The sequence below is a fragment of the Carassius auratus genome, unplaced genomic scaffold, assembly GCF_003368295.1.
Source record: "Carassius auratus strain Wakin unplaced genomic scaffold, ASM336829v1 scaf_tig00000254, whole genome shotgun sequence".
NCBI lineage: Eukaryota > Metazoa > Chordata > Actinopteri > Cypriniformes > Cyprinidae > Carassius > Carassius auratus.
The window spans coordinates 906922-924234 of NW_020523286.1; the positions used below are offsets into that span (position 1 = coordinate 906922).

General features: G+C 35.7%; 1 protein-coding gene across 19 annotated transcripts in view; it reads left to right on the top strand.

The window, feature by feature from the left end:
- LOC113068885 (rap1 GTPase-activating protein 1-like) overlaps positions 1 to 16893 on the top strand; it is an 83370-nt gene extending 66477 nt beyond the window's left edge. For 9 of the 19 annotated variants that reach the window (XM_026241785.1, XM_026241777.1, XM_026241775.1 and 6 more), the window contains 19 exons: positions 612 to 690; positions 916 to 969; positions 1204 to 1287; positions 2214 to 2314; positions 3267 to 3396; positions 4798 to 4953; positions 5043 to 5114; positions 5757 to 5843; positions 5998 to 6138; positions 7482 to 7625; positions 10372 to 10449; positions 12250 to 12359; positions 12950 to 13045; positions 13491 to 13607; positions 14291 to 14426; positions 14605 to 14716; positions 14852 to 14943; positions 15181 to 15228; positions 16060 to 16893. In XM_026241785.1, the coding sequence (XP_026097570.1) occupies positions 612 to 690; positions 916 to 969; positions 1204 to 1287; positions 2214 to 2314; positions 3267 to 3396; positions 4798 to 4953; positions 5043 to 5114; positions 5757 to 5843; positions 5998 to 6138; positions 7482 to 7625; positions 10372 to 10449; positions 12250 to 12359; positions 12950 to 13045; positions 13491 to 13607; positions 14291 to 14426; positions 14605 to 14716; positions 14852 to 14943; positions 15181 to 15189 (1798 nt within the window). In that variant the 3' untranslated portion in view covers positions 15190 to 15228; positions 16060 to 16893. The remainder of the gene's footprint in view (positions 1 to 611; positions 691 to 915; positions 970 to 1203; positions 1288 to 2213; positions 2315 to 3266; positions 3397 to 4797; positions 4954 to 5042; positions 5115 to 5756; positions 5844 to 5997; positions 6139 to 7481; positions 7626 to 10371; positions 10450 to 12249; positions 12360 to 12949; positions 13046 to 13490; positions 13608 to 14290; positions 14427 to 14604; positions 14717 to 14851; positions 14944 to 15180; positions 15229 to 16059) is intronic. The other 10 variants (XM_026241776.1, XM_026241778.1, XM_026241780.1 and 7 more) reach the window with 10 other exon arrangements.
- Positions 16894 to 17313: the final 420 nt, after the last annotated feature.

Below are 17313 nucleotides of genomic sequence, written 5' to 3' on the forward strand. Positions count from 1 at the left end.
CTACAACTGCTAAAGTGTGATTTATTATGCTCTTTTTGTTTACCACTAGCGCATACTCATGACGTTTTATTCTTCTATAGAAACGTGCGTTGTTTCCTAAGAGTCAATAGGTGTCATGGTCTTATAGTCTACACACATGTCGTAGCCAAGTTTATTAGATCCATATCGCACAGTGTGACATGCAATGATCTTATAGGATTGCTAGAATCGTGCAGTGTGTTTGGGCTTAAGGATGAGGAGCGCACAAAGAAGATTATTCTAAAGAGACATTTATTACATCCACAAAGGAGGGTAACATTCAAAATTAACCGACAACTCAGAGAACTAAAGGAAGGAGATTTATACAAATGTAAGAGGAGCTAATGACTTAATTAACTAGACACATGTGAACTAACTAAAGTAATCAAGGGAAAACAGAGATTTAACCCTGTGTCCCAAATGTGCATACTATCCACCCTATTTACCCTGAATAGTATTGCAAATTGTGAATTTAGGAGGGATAGTATGCACATTGGGACGCAGGGTAGGTCAATGAATAGGACATTTATTATTGCCTTATATATATCTATAAAATTATCTTATGTCTACAAATGTCTTTCCTTTTTTTACAGAACAAAAATGAAAACATATCAGGACGTGATTCCAATATCTTGTCTGACCGAATTCCCCAACATTGTCCAGATGGCCAAGGTGAGAGTGAATCAAGTGTGGAGGGGGTGAAGGGGTCAGCACTATTGTTTTCAGGCCCTCCGATTCATCACACTTCTCTCGGAGTGACATGACTGATTGTCTCCCTCTCCCATGAGCCTGCTCTGTCCTGCCAGGACAGATGACCGTAGTGTTGCATCACTTTTGCAAGATCAGATGAGAATGAGGAACGAATCAATATGTCTTTTCTTTTTTCTTTATCATCAGCTCGTCTGTGAAGAGGTGAACGTGGACCGATTTTTCCCGGTGCTTTACCCAAAGGTACACAACAATTACAATCAATCTTTTTGTATGACCCACCTGCACCAAAGTGATACGCTTAACTCAATAACACATAATCCTAAATCATTTGTCCTGGTTGATCAAAGCGTGGCACTGGGAAATATGCCACCTTCTGCAAAAGTATTGCTCGTCGCCTCTTTGGGTTTGCATTGTTGACAAAGCAGTACCTAAAGGACATTCATCATGCTATTGAAAACGTCTACTCTGCCACAGGCCTCCAGGCTCATCGTCACTTTCGACGAACACGTCATAAGCAACAACTTCAAGTTCGGAGTCATTTATCAGAAGTTTGGACAGGTGAGTCGCATGGGAAGCCGTATCTCCATTAGCTTCTTCACAACCCATTTCTTCTCATTTAGCCGATGCACAGAGATGAATTGGTGCTGTAACTCACCATCATAATTCATATTTATTCAGAACAACACCGTTCTTTTGAACAAAGTTGCCTTTCCTTCTCTCAACCCTAAAATGTCTCCTCTGCTTAAACAACAATCCAGCCATTGTCTTCATTTGTCTTTTATTAATATCATGATGCTATTGTTCCCAGAGGAAAGCTTTGATTGCATTAAGACAGATCCTTGACCTGCCTCAGAGACTGAGAGGTGCCTGAGAGGTTGTTCGAGGATGCTTGCCAGCAACGCCCTTAGCCTATAAACATGAGAGATGCGAGATGCGCTTGAACAGCCTCTAATCTCACGGATCAATGTGTTTACACACTCAGCCTTTCCAATGTGGTTAACAAGAACACAGAGGCCCTTAATGGGACGTTCTCATGTCTAAAACGCACCTTATGGATCAGCCCTAAAAACTTCCGCTTGTCCTCCTCGACTCTGAATGGGAGACAGTGTTTATTCAGGAGAACAATTTGCATTTTCATCAAGCTTATTGATTAATGATGAGCCATTTTGGTTTGCTAATTTTAGAGTTTGCTTTTGACCTCATCAAGATATTCTTGTTTTTGTGTGTAGGTTCATTTCGTATGGGCTTTGTTGAATGTCGGGCTTTGTGCTGTAACATAAGCATTGTCATGTGTTCTTGTGATGTATGAAAGACTGAACTACTTTGTTATTTTGTTCAGTAATTGAAGTCATGATAATGCATGAAGCTTCTGTGTTGTGTTGACCTTCTATTGTACTTGAAGGGTTACTGTGTCTGCTGCTTAGGGCACAATACAAATGTTTTTTTTTTACTTTTAAACATTTTATGTGTTTTTATCTGTGTAGACCTCAGAGGAGGAGTTGTTTGGGAATAACGAGGAGAGTCCTGCTTTGGTGGAGTTTTTAGAGTTTCTGGGACAGAAAATCGAGCTCCATGACTTCAAAGGGTAACTCTCTCTCTTATTCTCTCTCAGTACGGCACAAGTGAGATGCCAACGCACTAGATTAAATGTTTAACAACATGAATCAATTAAAATAGAAGCTTTGGGTGTCTGTGTTTGCATCTGTGCACTTCTGAGGAGAGATTTCACTAGGAATGAACGGCACTTTCTTATAGCTCTGTTATAGCTCCTCCAAATCACAAGTGTAAAATGATGTTATTATTATCAAGCCAGTTTTATTATTATTAAAATTATAAAAAATATTTTATTAATTGAAATAGATGAAAAATATAAATTGTACTATTAATTAATATTAATTTATTAATAAATATTACTAAAATAAACTAAAATAAAATGTTTAAGTTGAAGCATAAAATTACTAGAATTAAAATAGAAGTTAATGCAAAATAGACATATTTAATGAAAAAATTACAAAAATCACCAAATTACTAAAACATTAATAATTAGTAAAATACTAAAAGTGTATATACTAATCATACAAAAAAAAAAAAAACACAATAAAATAAATCGGCACAGAACAAAAGGTTAGCCACTTAAAAAATAAAGGAATTTAAATTATTTGTTTAATTAATTAATAATTATTTACAAAATAATAGAAATAATCACTTTTAAGTTTTCATTAAAATAAATATATGTTGGTGTAATTATTGTTTATATAGTGAAATCCAACAATAAATAATAAATGATCAAATAAATCCTGTAGAAATGTTTAAAAACAGTACATTTTCCTATCCTTTTTGTATTTTGTTTTATTAAATCCATTTATTTATTACTTTTTATTTTTATTGAATATCATTGCAAAACATTTAGAATATGTTTTTTGATAAATGATAAAGTTTTGCTACAAAACTATGATTCCATATCTTTGTGAAGGCTAATGCTAATGATAACATTCATGTTTGACAGCAGATTCCTTGAATATGCTTTCTTCTACTAGATTTCGTGGAGGATTGGATGTGACACATGGACAGACAGGCTCTGAATCTGTGTACCACAATTTCCACAACAAGGAGATCATGTTCCACGTGTCAACTAAGCTTCCTTACACAGAGGGTGATACACAGCAGGTACTCAAAATGCTGTGGGTTCAGACCGTGAGAGGGTCACTCACGGCACATGTGTTTTCATTGCTTCTAGATCCTTTAATCAGTACAACTGTGGTAAGCATCAGTTGTCCCTGATTTTCCATCTTTGTAGATACTGTTCAGATGCAAAATAATGTAACAAGCCACATAGGTATGAGCCATCTGGATCGACAGGAGGGAAGAAATCCATTCCTTATGATTGGGGCAGATGCTGTTTTGTGCAGCCACACACTGTTGATGTGCTGCTGGCAGATGATTGTTGACTCACAAACTGACCTTTATTCTGCACCTTCACTGGCAGCACTGTGTCCTCTGAGGAAGAGTGTTTTTTAGAGCTCACTCCTCGGGGAATCTTCTACATTTAGAACACATGAAGCCTGCTCCTCTCTCTCTCTCACTGTCATGTGTGCACACTCACTCTCTGCAGTGATTGGAGGCTGACAGCAGATCGAGTTGGTGAACTGATGTCCATGTTTAAATGAGCGGCTGCAACCTCTGTGTTCGCCCTTGCCAGCCATCTGTTGAGACATGTTGTGAAAAACAACTTCATGCCATCATTGACACATAAATGGAACCTCAAAAGTATATGGAATTTATCCTCAGATGTCTGCCAGAAGAGCGTTTAACGACACTCACCGCAGCTGTGTGTTGGTATATTACATCAAATATGTTTGGACTGGCTTATTTCATTCCTAAGCAATAAAGTGCAAGATTTTGTGCTATGATTTGCATAGATTCATGTATAAAAGGCACAATATGAAAATGGATATTCAGAATATAGCACATATTCTAGTGATTTTATATAATGACATGATAAAAATGTTAAAGACATTTTTTTTAGCATTTTTTTAAAAGCTAATGTATAATGTCTTGTTTTTCTTGCTATTCTTCAACACTGTTGTTTTTAAGTTTCTATTTATTAAAGGATCTTGATATATATATATATATATATATATATATATATATATATATATATATATATATATATATATATATATATATATATATATATATATATATATATAAAATATGGTCATAAGAGAATTGTTTCAAAAACATTAAAATATCCTTATATCCTTATAGCCACCAAACATTTTAACTGTATGTAGGTTAATTAAATATTAATAGTTGTTGTTTTTTATGAATCTATGGTGAATAAGTTTTTGTGTCATACATTACTATAGTTTCTATTTTATTAGACTGCAACACTGTTTTGACCAATCAGCATCCAGGACCCAACTCTTTTATCCTTCTTTGGCTTGAAAGCTGCTAATACATTTTAATTTATGCCAAAGAAATCTCACTTTAACAACTGTACAGTATAGTTTAATGCAACTGTAATTAGGAATTATCAAAGTAACATCTCTTGTTTTGTTATCACAGCTACAAAGGAAGAGGCATATAGGAAATGACATCGTGGCCATCGTGTTTCAAGACGAGAACACTCCATTTGTGCCAGACATGATTGCCTCCAACTTCCTGCATGCCTATGTAGTGGTGCAAGTTGAAAATGCCTGTTCTGACAACGTCCTGTACAAGGTACATCAACACAGTATTACTGCAATCTAGCGCGTCTGTAACACCTCCCTGTGAGTTAGTAAGTGATGCATGCATTTATCATTGTCCAGGTTTCAGTAACAGCGAGAGACGACGTCCCCTTCTTCGGACCACCTCTCCCCAACCCAGCCATTTTTAAGAGAGTGAGTTTATGAATCTAAATAAAAGGAAGTACAGTATTTATGCATTGCACTAGCAACATCAGGTTCATGTGTTCAGGTCCTAAGTAATGAACTGATGAAATGTATACAGTAAATGCTCTTTAAGTGGCATTTCAGGGGGGAAAGTATTTGCTTAATACAATTCATTTCATTTAAAATGTTTTTGGTCAGTAAGATTTTATTAAAACATTATAAAATTCTCCTATGCTCAAGGTTGCAATTATTTGATCAAAAGTACTGTAGAAACTGTAATATTGTTAAACCGTATTACATTTGAAATTTATTCCTGCGATTTCACAATTGATTGCTGTGAATTTCTGTGTCACCTGATCCAATTTGGTGATCAAGAAACATTTATCATTTTATTTTCAACATTAAAAAGAGTTGTGCTCCTTAGTATTTATGTGGAGACTGTATTCTGTAGTCCAAAAGAATGTAATTTGTTTGAAATATAATTTTATAATATTTTAATGCCTTTGCAAATACTTTTGATCAATTTAATGAATCCATACTAAATAAAATTATTATTATTATTATTATTTCTATATGTAAAGAAAATAATTCTCTCCATCCATCTGTATCTCTCTTATTTGTTCTACTTCTGCACTCTCCTGCTTCTCTCAGGGCCCAGAGTTTCATGAATTCTTGCTTACCAAGCTGATCAATGCTGAATACGCTTGTTACAAAGCTGAAAAATTTGCCAAATTAGAGGTGAGTGTCATTAAACTGTCAGAAATCAGTGCTGTATGCTATATGTGACTAACAAATGCATACGTGTAATGTGAATGTCACACGCCTCATCTAGCATTAATTTACCATGTTCAAATGTATGCTATGTCTAAGTACAAGTGCGCTATATCACCAGGAGCGTACCCGGTCTGCTCTGCTGGAGACGCTGTACGAGGAGCTGCACATCAACAGTCAGGCTATGATGGGGCTGGGAGGAGAGGAGGACAAACTGGAGAACGGAGGAGGAGGGGGAGGCGGCTTCTTTGAGTCTTTCAAGGTAATCCACAAGGACCCAGGGCTCCGAGGTCTCTGTGAGGGCACTTACAACCAGAATAGAGGGGGATGGGGATGTTTGTGAAGCATCGCTGTGGCTTGTGTGTGTGAATGCTGGATGGGGTGGATTTGGTTTGTGGTTATAATTTATTTTTTTTTATATGAGAGGAGTCATTCATTCAGAGCAGTGTCTTTATATACGATCATATTTGTATAATAATAGAATATTTTTTTTATAATATTTTACATTTTATTTTTATATTTTCTGTTTCATTTTAGTTTTAGTAATTCTGTTGTTGTGTTTGTCATTTTTGTTAGTTTCCGTTTTTAATATGTCTGTTTAGTATTAGTTATTCATTCGTTTTTATTTAATTTAGGTTTAGTTGTTTTAGTACTTAAGCTAGCTGAATTTTTTATTTTATTTTTATCTTGCGGCTGTTATTCTTTATGGAAAGTAGCATATTTTTCTCTCTTGGGATTTAGATAACGGTGTCTTTATGACTCCACCTGCCAAGTGATGTAACCGATGCTACTGAAATTAAATAACTCATTACTATAATTAACACTAATTAAATCCTATTAGCACATTGTTGAGCATAGATCCACTCATGAGATTTATCTTATGCTCTACAGCGTTTTGCTTCCTGAAATACTTTACAAATTAATCAGTAGTACATGATTAATCATACACGACACAAATATTTCTCTGTAATGCGCAGCATTATGCCTGACGAGTATATGGAGGTTATTTATCAAGTAGACTGAATTTTCCATAGCAATAATTCACTACAGACAGGGAAGGTTTGTATGTGCATGGTAGCCTGGTTTATAATTGATTGTATTCAGTGGTGTTCATGCATTGATTGTGGTCATCCAGACACGAAAAATCAATCAGACTTCTCATAAATCATTTTCATTATCTGTCTTTTAATCTATTATATTTGCTTCCGCAACCACTATTTCACACTGTTTTCAGCAGCAGCTGTCAATAGATGAACTCATTAGCGTAGACACAGCTCATTGGTGGTTGTGGCATTTTCCCGTGAAATCAGGCAGCACTTTAGTGGGTGATGTTTAATCGATATCCATTAACACTCTCAGGTGGTTCTGCTCTCTATTGGTTGCGAGCTTCAATCGTGAGCAGCCAAACTCTCTGCTAGCTTCATATCATCTGTCTTCCCTCTGCCCACTTGCTTTTTTCTTTCACGAACAAAGCTGCACTCTTCGCTCAGGTGTTGCTCGGGTTGTTTTAGCTACTTGATTCTTTGGCTTCAGACCCACTCCATTGGCCCTCGCTGACCTGCCGCTGCTCACCGTGTGTCCTCCTCATCTCTCCCTGTGCTATAGCGGGTGATCCGCAGCAGGAGCCAGTCTCTGGACACCATGGGCCACAATATCAGGAAGTACACAGTCTCCAATAGTCACAGCGGCAGTATCAGCCACAACAACAACAACCACCACTCACCAGAGACCCCTAAACCCCCTGGGATAGTAAGTAACCCCCCTGCCCTACTGACTTTTCAATGGGCCAGTCTATGTTAGTCCCCTCACTTCCCTCCACTCTGATCTAAAAAGTCAGTCCTGGTTACACATACTTCACGAATTCCTGACTACAATGAAAGTTAAGCACATGCACAGATCCTCTGAGCTGCCAAACTGAGAACAAAACAACACAACGAAGATGAAATAATTCATGATCAATCAACCAACTTCGATTTAATTCATAATTTCCCTCATGCACCAGTCCCTTAAAAAATATTTCCTCATTTCCTTCATGCTTTTTTTCTGTCATCTCTGCAGCCACTGATCTTATTCACTGGATCTTTTACAGTTTACCTCAGGAACGTTTCTTGAAAGGGTCACTTAAATGCACTGGTCTTGCTCCTGTTTGCTGCTCTACAGTCAGGATTTCCTCAGTTAAAAGGCTAAATGACATGAAGTTTCTATCTATTATCTTTATTCTTTTTTTTTCTTTTTTTTTTCTTTTATTTAAGCTTTTCACATTTTTACAGAACAACCCCCCAACCCATGCCAGCGAATAAGTAAAAAAAAACATAAACAAAAAAAAACAATAATGATAAATACCTATATATACATATGTATATTATCTTTATTCTAAAGTTTTTTTTATTGTTTAGAATTAAGAATTAGATATGAAGGGAAAAAACTTGTGCATGAAAGTAACTTGGCATGCATATATAATATATTTTAATATGTTTTCTTTTGACAGTTTGATGTTTTTTTTTTTTGATAATATAATTTTCAATACTCTTTTAAAAATAGTACTACCTTGAAAAAAAAAACTTTTTGAAAATAATGATGGTTGCATGACATCTGTCAAATTTTTTCAGGCAATTTTATTTTGATAATTATATTAAACTTTTTCAAATCCACATCATAATCGCTTTCCACATTATAATCACAGGAGGTGTGTGTCTTGATTATGGTGAAGATGAGGTCCTCTGAGGGGTGCATGACATAAAGTAGTGTGGAATGTGCTGCATGTTGCTCACGAGGGAATGAAATGCTGTCAGATCTACAAGGCGTCATGTGAGACATTATTGTGTTATTTTCCTTGCAGTGTCTCTCAGGAATGAATACTATCTGATTTTGAAGTAGGCCAAGGCGACCTGCAACAGTGTTAGTATAAAGAAGGCTGTGAATGTTTTGACCTTACCACATCCCCCACAGGATCAGACACACATCAGCACCGCATAAGAACCTGCTGGGAGAGTTACGTATTTATGTGTGTGCAATGAATGTTGAATGGATTTTAATATGCAGGTGTCTTGTTGGTAAGTATAATTCTTGCACAGCTTAAGTGCAGAAACAGTATCTTCCGGCCAGCTAGCTCTTGCTCCATCAAGCGCAGCGGTGCTGCTTCTTGCCCCGGGGACCGTCACACACTGAGAGCCATGCTAAGTCATGCCAGCGCCCCTCGTGAGCACCGCTCATATGAGTCGAGAGAAATCCCACTTTCCCCACAGGGACTCGCACTGGAACACATTTCAGAGTTACTGAGCCATGCCTCTGTCACAGTTAATGCTTCTGTTATTTATAGCGCTATCATATGCCATGTCAGCCAAATGGCCTTCACACAGGTTATGCAATGGATCATAAAAAAATACATTTTAATACAACTAATATTTTGGTATTGGGAATTTAATCCCAAAGGTTACTGGTGAAAATTAGAAACGGTGTATTAATTCATCCCCTTATGGTGATTAAGTCAGAACAAACAAGGCCATAGACAGTGATGGTCCTGTGTGTGTGAAAGTGGTTATCAACTGGTATTGCTGCAGGACCCAGTACATTGCATATCAAGTGACAACTCAACACTTACCAAAATGTATTTATTCATCACAAGTAAATAAAAACATATTCAAATTTACATCGAAACTTGCAAAGGTCCAACAATAGTCAAAATGAGAAACATAAAGTAAATAAAAACTTATTTAAAATCACACTGAAACTTGCATAGGTCCATTGATATGCAATATTATTAACATAAACTGGATTCTGAATTCTGTTTTTTATTTTAATATTTACATTTTTGTTGTATTTTATTTTATTGCAAATAAAAGCATCCATAAAATAAGTTTGAAAAGTGCTTAGGTCCAACAATATGCAAAATAACAAACTGGATAGTAATATTTAAAGGTTTATAAATTGTATTTTATTTAGTTATTTCAGCATTTTTCCACTTTTATGTGGGACCCTGATATGAAAATGGATTTGCTTCAATAGGCCAAACCATTTTAATATCACGACCCACCAGTTGAGTGCCAATGACCTACAGTAAGATAATTATGAGTATGCATAGTTTGCATTTTTACAAGTTTAACATAACACCTGGCCCAGTTCAGTTTCAAAAATAATGCATAAATGTTCATTTAACGTCATGATATATGAACTTTCTTGTCTGACTAACCTGACTTACTGTTAAACTGTGTTCAAATGTCAACTGTCCCAATGTCACCAATTGTGTACTATGTGCTCCTACTTCAGCCTTCTTGTCCTTCACAGGTCCCTGCACCTGCTGAGGTTCCTCTGGCCCTTTTTTCCTTGTGTGGCTACTCTGTTGTGTTCATGACAGCTTTTTACTCGCTGTTCATGCTTTGATGACTGTCTCTCCAGCAGATGTTTGTAGGCTATTTTGTTTGTATAACACATAACCTGCTGCATGGACTCATGATTTCTCTCGTTCTCTCTCTCTTTCTCTGTGGGATCTGTGCAGTCATTGCTTGTCCCAGGCAAAAGTCCCAGTAAATATGGACGGCGTGGCAGTGCCATAGGAATAGGAACCATAGAAGAGGTTCATGTATAACTCTCACTCCTCTCTCATATGCATCATTTGTTCTCACCGCATGACTTTTACAACATACAGCTGCAGTTACAGTCAGTTAAAGTCCTTTTTTCAATGCACTGATCATAATATAATATTTTCTTTAAGTAAAACTTTCTAAAAAAAGTTTTACTTAAAAAATTTACATTTTTAAAATGTGGTTTGTCCAATGGACAATTGTTTGGAAATACACCTATTTTGAATGTTCTGTTAACAAACTATGTTTATCCCGCATTATTATATTTAACTACAACTAAATGCATGAAATGGCTTTCATTAATAAAAATGAATATATAAAAATTTAATTTAGTTTTAAATTTCAGTTAACAACTGATATACTAAAATATTTAAAACTAAACTTAAAATGAATAAAACTGTCTACACATTTAAAACAAAAGCTAATAAAAAACAAAACAACAAAATTACTAAAACATACATGAAATATAAAAATAAATTTAGCTTTGGTCTATTCTTCACAGCAATGTTTTTAATTGATTTCAATAAATATGGCATTTTACCCTGAATACTTCTGCAAGTCTACATCTAACATTCTAATTTCTGTTTTATTTTATTTGAATTTTTTCATTGTATTTTACATTTTTTATTGTATTTATTATTATTATTATTTGCAATAATAAAATGTACAAAAAATAAAAATTAACTAAAATCAATCATTTTAAAAGCTAAAGTGAATTTAGGCACCACAGAATTATAATGTGCTGAATGAAAAATGGAAATTCATTTTGAGATTTTGAGATTCATTTAGCCAAGTATTACATTTAAAGTGTTAAGTTTTTATTAATTCATAAATTATTAGTATTTTGCAAAGATGAACTTTAAATTAGCTTTATACGATGAAAGAGGAAATGGGCATGCACAATTAAATAACTGATATGAAGCATATATATTTTGCATCCATCATTTTATTCATGCCATACTATCCAGTCTTACTAAACAGGCCATATTCCATATTGAATATAAGCCACTTTGACAGTAAGCACTGTTCAGTTAGAGTCATATTGCATACTTTTATATCCTCCATCACAGTTCTTTTAAATGACCCGTGTACATCTACGTACATCTGTGTTCAGCAGCAGTGTTTCAGTGTTTAATGTTCAAGGTGAAAGGTCACAGATTACATCATAGCTCCCCTTCCAGCATCACTTTCTGCATGTAAACCATAGCTCTGCTACATTTTAAATGTCCAACATCATTTCTTGTTGTGTAGTATGTACTCTTCAGTGTATTTCTATCCCCTGGTCTGATAATTGTACACTCTTCGTGAGCTACTGTAATAGCATAGAAACACAAAAGAAAAAGGCAACAGCGAGTCTTTCCGAAGCCTTTGAAGCCATTTTAGATAAAAGCCTTTTTGAAGGCCTTTCATTTGAAGTCATAAAGCAGTAGCTGTAAAATCCCAGCGTTCAGACTTGAAGAGAACAAAGTGTCCCCAGCGAGAGCACAGTCGCCCAGTGAAGCTCAGGAGATCCTGCTCCCATCTTTCATCTCTCAGTTCAGGCCGAAACTCTCAAGCACACACTTCACATCCACCCTGCCAGTCAAGCTACGAAACACTGCCTTTTGTTCTTAAAAAAGACTGGAGCATGCCACAGATATAAGAAATAATAGACTATTGCAAGTGGTATAACATAGACCTGACCTATAGAGGATGTATTATCCTTCATGTTTCCTTTGAGAAGTTTTCATCACAGTGTGAAGGTGTTCCTTTATGAATCCTTGGCTCGCTGACCTTCCTGTTCTCTCCTACAGTCTTTGATCATTCCTGGAAAAAGCCCAACTAGGAAAAAGTCAGGACCTTTCAGCTCTCGACGTAGCAGTGCTATTGGCATCGAAAACATCCAGGAGGTCCAGGAGAAGAGGTAAGAGGAGCAGGAAACTTCAGAAACTGCAATTGTGAAGCATGAACATTTCATTGTCACAGATTCAGGCACTCTTGTGCTTAAACCTGCTTTCAGAAGCAAGATTTTTTTGTGAAATTCATACATGCACTACAATTCAAAAGTTTGGATTCAGAAATGTTTTATTTTACTTATTTATTATAATTTTTATTATCATTTCATTTAGTTATTTTATTATCACAGTTAAAAATATTACGCAGCTCAACTGCTTTCAACATTGATAATAAGAAATGTTTCTTGAGCAGAAAATCAAATCATAAGCTGGAGTGATGATGGCTGCTCAAATTCAGCTTTGCCATCCATCACAGAAATAAATTACATTACAAAACATATTAAAATAGTGTTATTTTGAAAAATAACCAGTTTGAGAGAGATGTTATTGACAATGTTAGTACTGACAGAATGGTTATATCCCAAAATTCATACATTTATTTATCATGCACTGTACATGCAAATATACTTAATATAAAATAAAAGAGTTGCAGACAGAACATAAAGTGTAATATTACACAAACTTTACACTATTTTTTGTGTTTATGTGTTTGGTGAAGAATTGCCGCTCTGTTGTCAGAGGACAGGACAGTGCTCTGTCTCTCTCTACCCAGCGTCACTCTCAGGAATGGGAGGCTCATCGTGGATTCCTCCAAGTATAAATGCCACCATAGAATGACACCTCTATAACCACAGAGTAGCTGCTTTCCTTACCTGGCCATAGCAATGCATCTGAAATGCTATGAATTATGGCCTTTACCACTTTATTAAACTGGTCACACATGCAAAATCAGCATGCTAACTGATTGGTGGTCTGCTAATTTTTCAGCCAATCAATGTCTTTTTAACTGATTTTGCATGAGCTGGCCTTTTGTCATATGTGCTGTAGTACTTACAGGCCCTTTGAATGATGTTGCTCCAAATTCATGTGTTTCAGTATAGTGATGTGAATCAGCATGCACTGTTGTATCTAACCAAACCTAACTCAGAGTAGACTGCTGTTGAGCTTGGGTTCTGTCACCTCACCTTTGACCTAGAGTTTCAAACACAATGCTTATACTGCCCTCTGATGGTGAGACTGTGTGTGTGTATGTGTGGCAGTAGAGAGTGCTTCCCCAGCACACAGAAGACTCCTGACAGTGGCCACGCCTCCCAGGATCCCAAGTCTGAAAACTCCTCCAATCAGAGCTCTCCTGAGGTCCTCATCACCAAGAACAGGTGAAGTGAAAAGCATTACGGAGTGATGATTGATTTGATTTGTTCACATATTTCAGCGAGTCTTAAACCATGTGCTTTTAAGTCTCAAGGGTTGATTTTGCTTATTTTCAAATGTATTTGTAGTGTATGTGTAGATTATATTGTTTTCCTTTTGTCCCAAACCCAAATATTAATCTAAGAAAAAGCATGATAAAATATAAATTATTATAATATTGATATATTTATATAGACAGAACATTTCATATTTCATTTTAATATTTCACACGTTGTGTTAGAATGGTGTAAACACAGTGATTTATTATCGAAATTTAAACTGCCAGTACTGATGGACTGGTTATGTTCCAAAAATCTTACATGCAGTGAGTGATCATGCAAAGCAGTGTTTGTGTGTGTATAAAATCTCTATAGAAAATACCTCCACTTCCTTAATTTGAGATGTGGTGAAAATGACATGTAATGACTGAGAATAAAATTGCTGGGAAAAAAAAAAAGTTCACTGCTGAACATTGTCAGTTTTTGTTCATATTTGGTGCTTCATAGGGTTTCCTACTGAACCCTGGCTTGTGTGTTTTGGTGGATGCAAGGGATCTGACAACAATAACTATGGGAGCTTCTTGTTTGTCACAGCTAAAGGCATTACGAATGTGTTTTGTGTGTGTGTGTGTGTGTGTGTGTGTGTGTAGCTCAAGCATGTACTACCAGGCTCCCTCCATTCCTGAGGCTCTTGACCTGTCCCGCTCCTCCTCTAATGCCAGCAGCTTTGCTAGTGTGGTAGAGGACAATGAAACCGAGGCCACAGAGGACTATGACACCGGCATGGTGAGAAAAGCACATTTATCATCAACACATTCAACTAATGAACATCCTTAGAAACTACCCAGTCATTGCATGCAAACTGTCACAAACATGTTCACAGCGAGACTAGTATTTAAAAAAAAAACACATATATTTTGTCAGTTTCTCTGCTAGAACAATTTGTTGTATTTGTCCCATTCAGGAGAGTCTGTCGTCAGCAGATACTCCTCATAAACGAGACTCGTTCACATACAGCACATGGCTGGAGGACAACATGAGCACTGCCAGTACAACCAGCAGGGGGAGCTCTCCTGGTGAGAGAAACACACTTTGCAAAATAATTTAAGTCACACACTCTAACACATTTATAAAAAATAAAACATCTTTGTGTAGTAGTGTAGCTTAAGTCTGTGTGTTTATCTATTAAATAAATGTTCTTATGTTTCCAGCCGGGAAAACAGATGGTGGAAAGAACCAGGAGCAGAACCGTACAGACATCCGCATCAAACTTGAGCGACCGCATGACCACAAGTCCACATCTGTGAGCCTTACTAGCCTAGTCTAAACATAGAGAATTAAATAGTATTTGCTTTAGTGTAAAGATACAGCAATTGCAATTTTTTTCAAAAAATATTACAAAATCTTATAGAATGCAAACTTGCTAACAGAAGTGTATATATTATGCACCAGTGTGCACAGTTATTGGGTGAGTGTGTGCACTCTGCCGCCCTTTATTTCTGTCTGTTGTAACTCTGTTACTGTGTGTGCATCTGTGCAGAACTGCTAGCCCCTCCAGATTGACTGCCCCATGGACGTCCATCAACAGGTAAGATATACTGTATCATGACTGAATTCATTTTCTTTCATCAGTTTAAGATGTAAACTCATAAACTAGTCTTTTGTATAGCCCTATAATAAATATTAAGAGACTCTTAATAAGGTCTTCAACTGTATGACAAGTGCATTGAAGTGGTACATATTTTGGATCCTTTGCATGTATATATATTTAAATGATGGAAAACATTTTGAGATGTTGTTGGTGTTTCCATAATTTGCCAGAAATAATGGATAATTGTTGGTAAATGCAACCTCTGTCTCAGTATCTGAACATTTCAAATGTATTGTGTTTTGCTCGGCAGCCAATAATGTTTTTGTAAGTCAGCTTTTATTTTTTTTTATTTTTTTCAAAGAATGTTATACTTTTATTCAGCAATGATGCCGTAAATTGATCAAAAGTGAAGTGAAGACATTTATAATGTTCCAAAAGATTTATAAGTAATGCTTAGATGTTCTATTAAAAATGTATCGACCACATAAATATTAAGCAGTATTATTATTCAACATTGATAGCATTTCTTGAGCACCCAATCAGCATATTTAAAGGATTTCTGAAGGATCGTGTGACATTGAAGAATGGAGTTTGCCAACACAGCATTAAATTGCATTTTTAAATATATTCAAATAGAAACTGTTGTAATTCTAATGATATTTCACAATATTACTGTATTTTTGACCAAATGAATGCAGCCTTGGTGAACATAAAAGACATACAAAATGCAAAATTTTCATTGATAATATATGTAATTAGTAATTTGTTTTTCATGCTAATGCAGTGTCAGTGACCTGATTATTGTTCTTAACCTTATTGTCCAAACAGCAATTCCGTTAGAAACACCTTAGTGAGAAAAGGCGTTACTTGATGAAGAAGAGGATGACGAACACAGTTGGCTGCAGAAGTGACAACATGTACATGCCCCAGAACCACAATCATGTGACCATACCTCCATCAGGACACTCTCTTCCCCTGCAGACTTGACCAGAACCAGGAAGGAGTTGGCTACAGGCAGCCAGAGACTGTGCATTGGCCCGCTCCCCTTGAGTACATCGGTAAATGGATGAGAAGCTCCTCTGTAGCAGCATCTACTGACACGCCACTGTGCCGGTGAGTGGCTAAACTAGCAGGTTATTTGAGGTCCTAACACTGTGCTGAAATTCAGTTCTGTGAAGTTTGCATCCTAAAAACATTTTATCTGCTTGCGTGATGAAAGCTTTTTAACCTTGTTCCAAATGGTGGACTCTGCAACAGGGATAGAGCATTCTTCTGAAACCTCAAATGACAAATGGGAAGCACTACGGTCTCGGGGACTTCACTGCAAGTACAGTACACATCATATGCGCTGTTTAGGACAGGGCCATAGAGACCAAACCATGTCTCAAATTCGCTCAGAAAGTCGTTTAGAATTAAGGTGTGAAAACCCTTGATCTGATGTACATTGTAGCTGTGCAATACATTATTTAAAAGTAACATCATTCAAAATATCAAAGAAAAAAAAGATCTTGTTTATCAACAGTTGAGTTCAGTTAAAATGCATTAGGGATGCACCGATATAAAAAAAATAGAGCATTACCGATAAGCTGCTAATAATTTTGTTTTGTGACCAATATATTGTAAAGAAATAACAAAATAACTTTTTTAAATGCTACAAGTGAATTAAGGTATCACAGCATTATAATATACAGTATGAAAATTTATATTTATTTTGAAATTTGTTAAAAATTACATATAGCATTTAACATTTTTTGTGTGTGTGTTTTTTTTTTTTTAGTTTTTGAGCATTAGATCCTGGAAAGGAAATAAATGAAATTAATATATAGAGTCATTTAAAAAAGCACAAACAATTATATATCCAATATCGGCCAGTACTAAAGAATTAAAACATTTCTAATATTACCCAATAGCTGATAGGGTACTGATATACTGTATACTGTGCATCCCTAGCTTTTTTATCTACAGTGTGTGTCTATGTATGTATGTATGTGTATATATATATATATATATATATATATATATATATATATATATATATATATATATACATATATATATATACACAATATATATATATATATA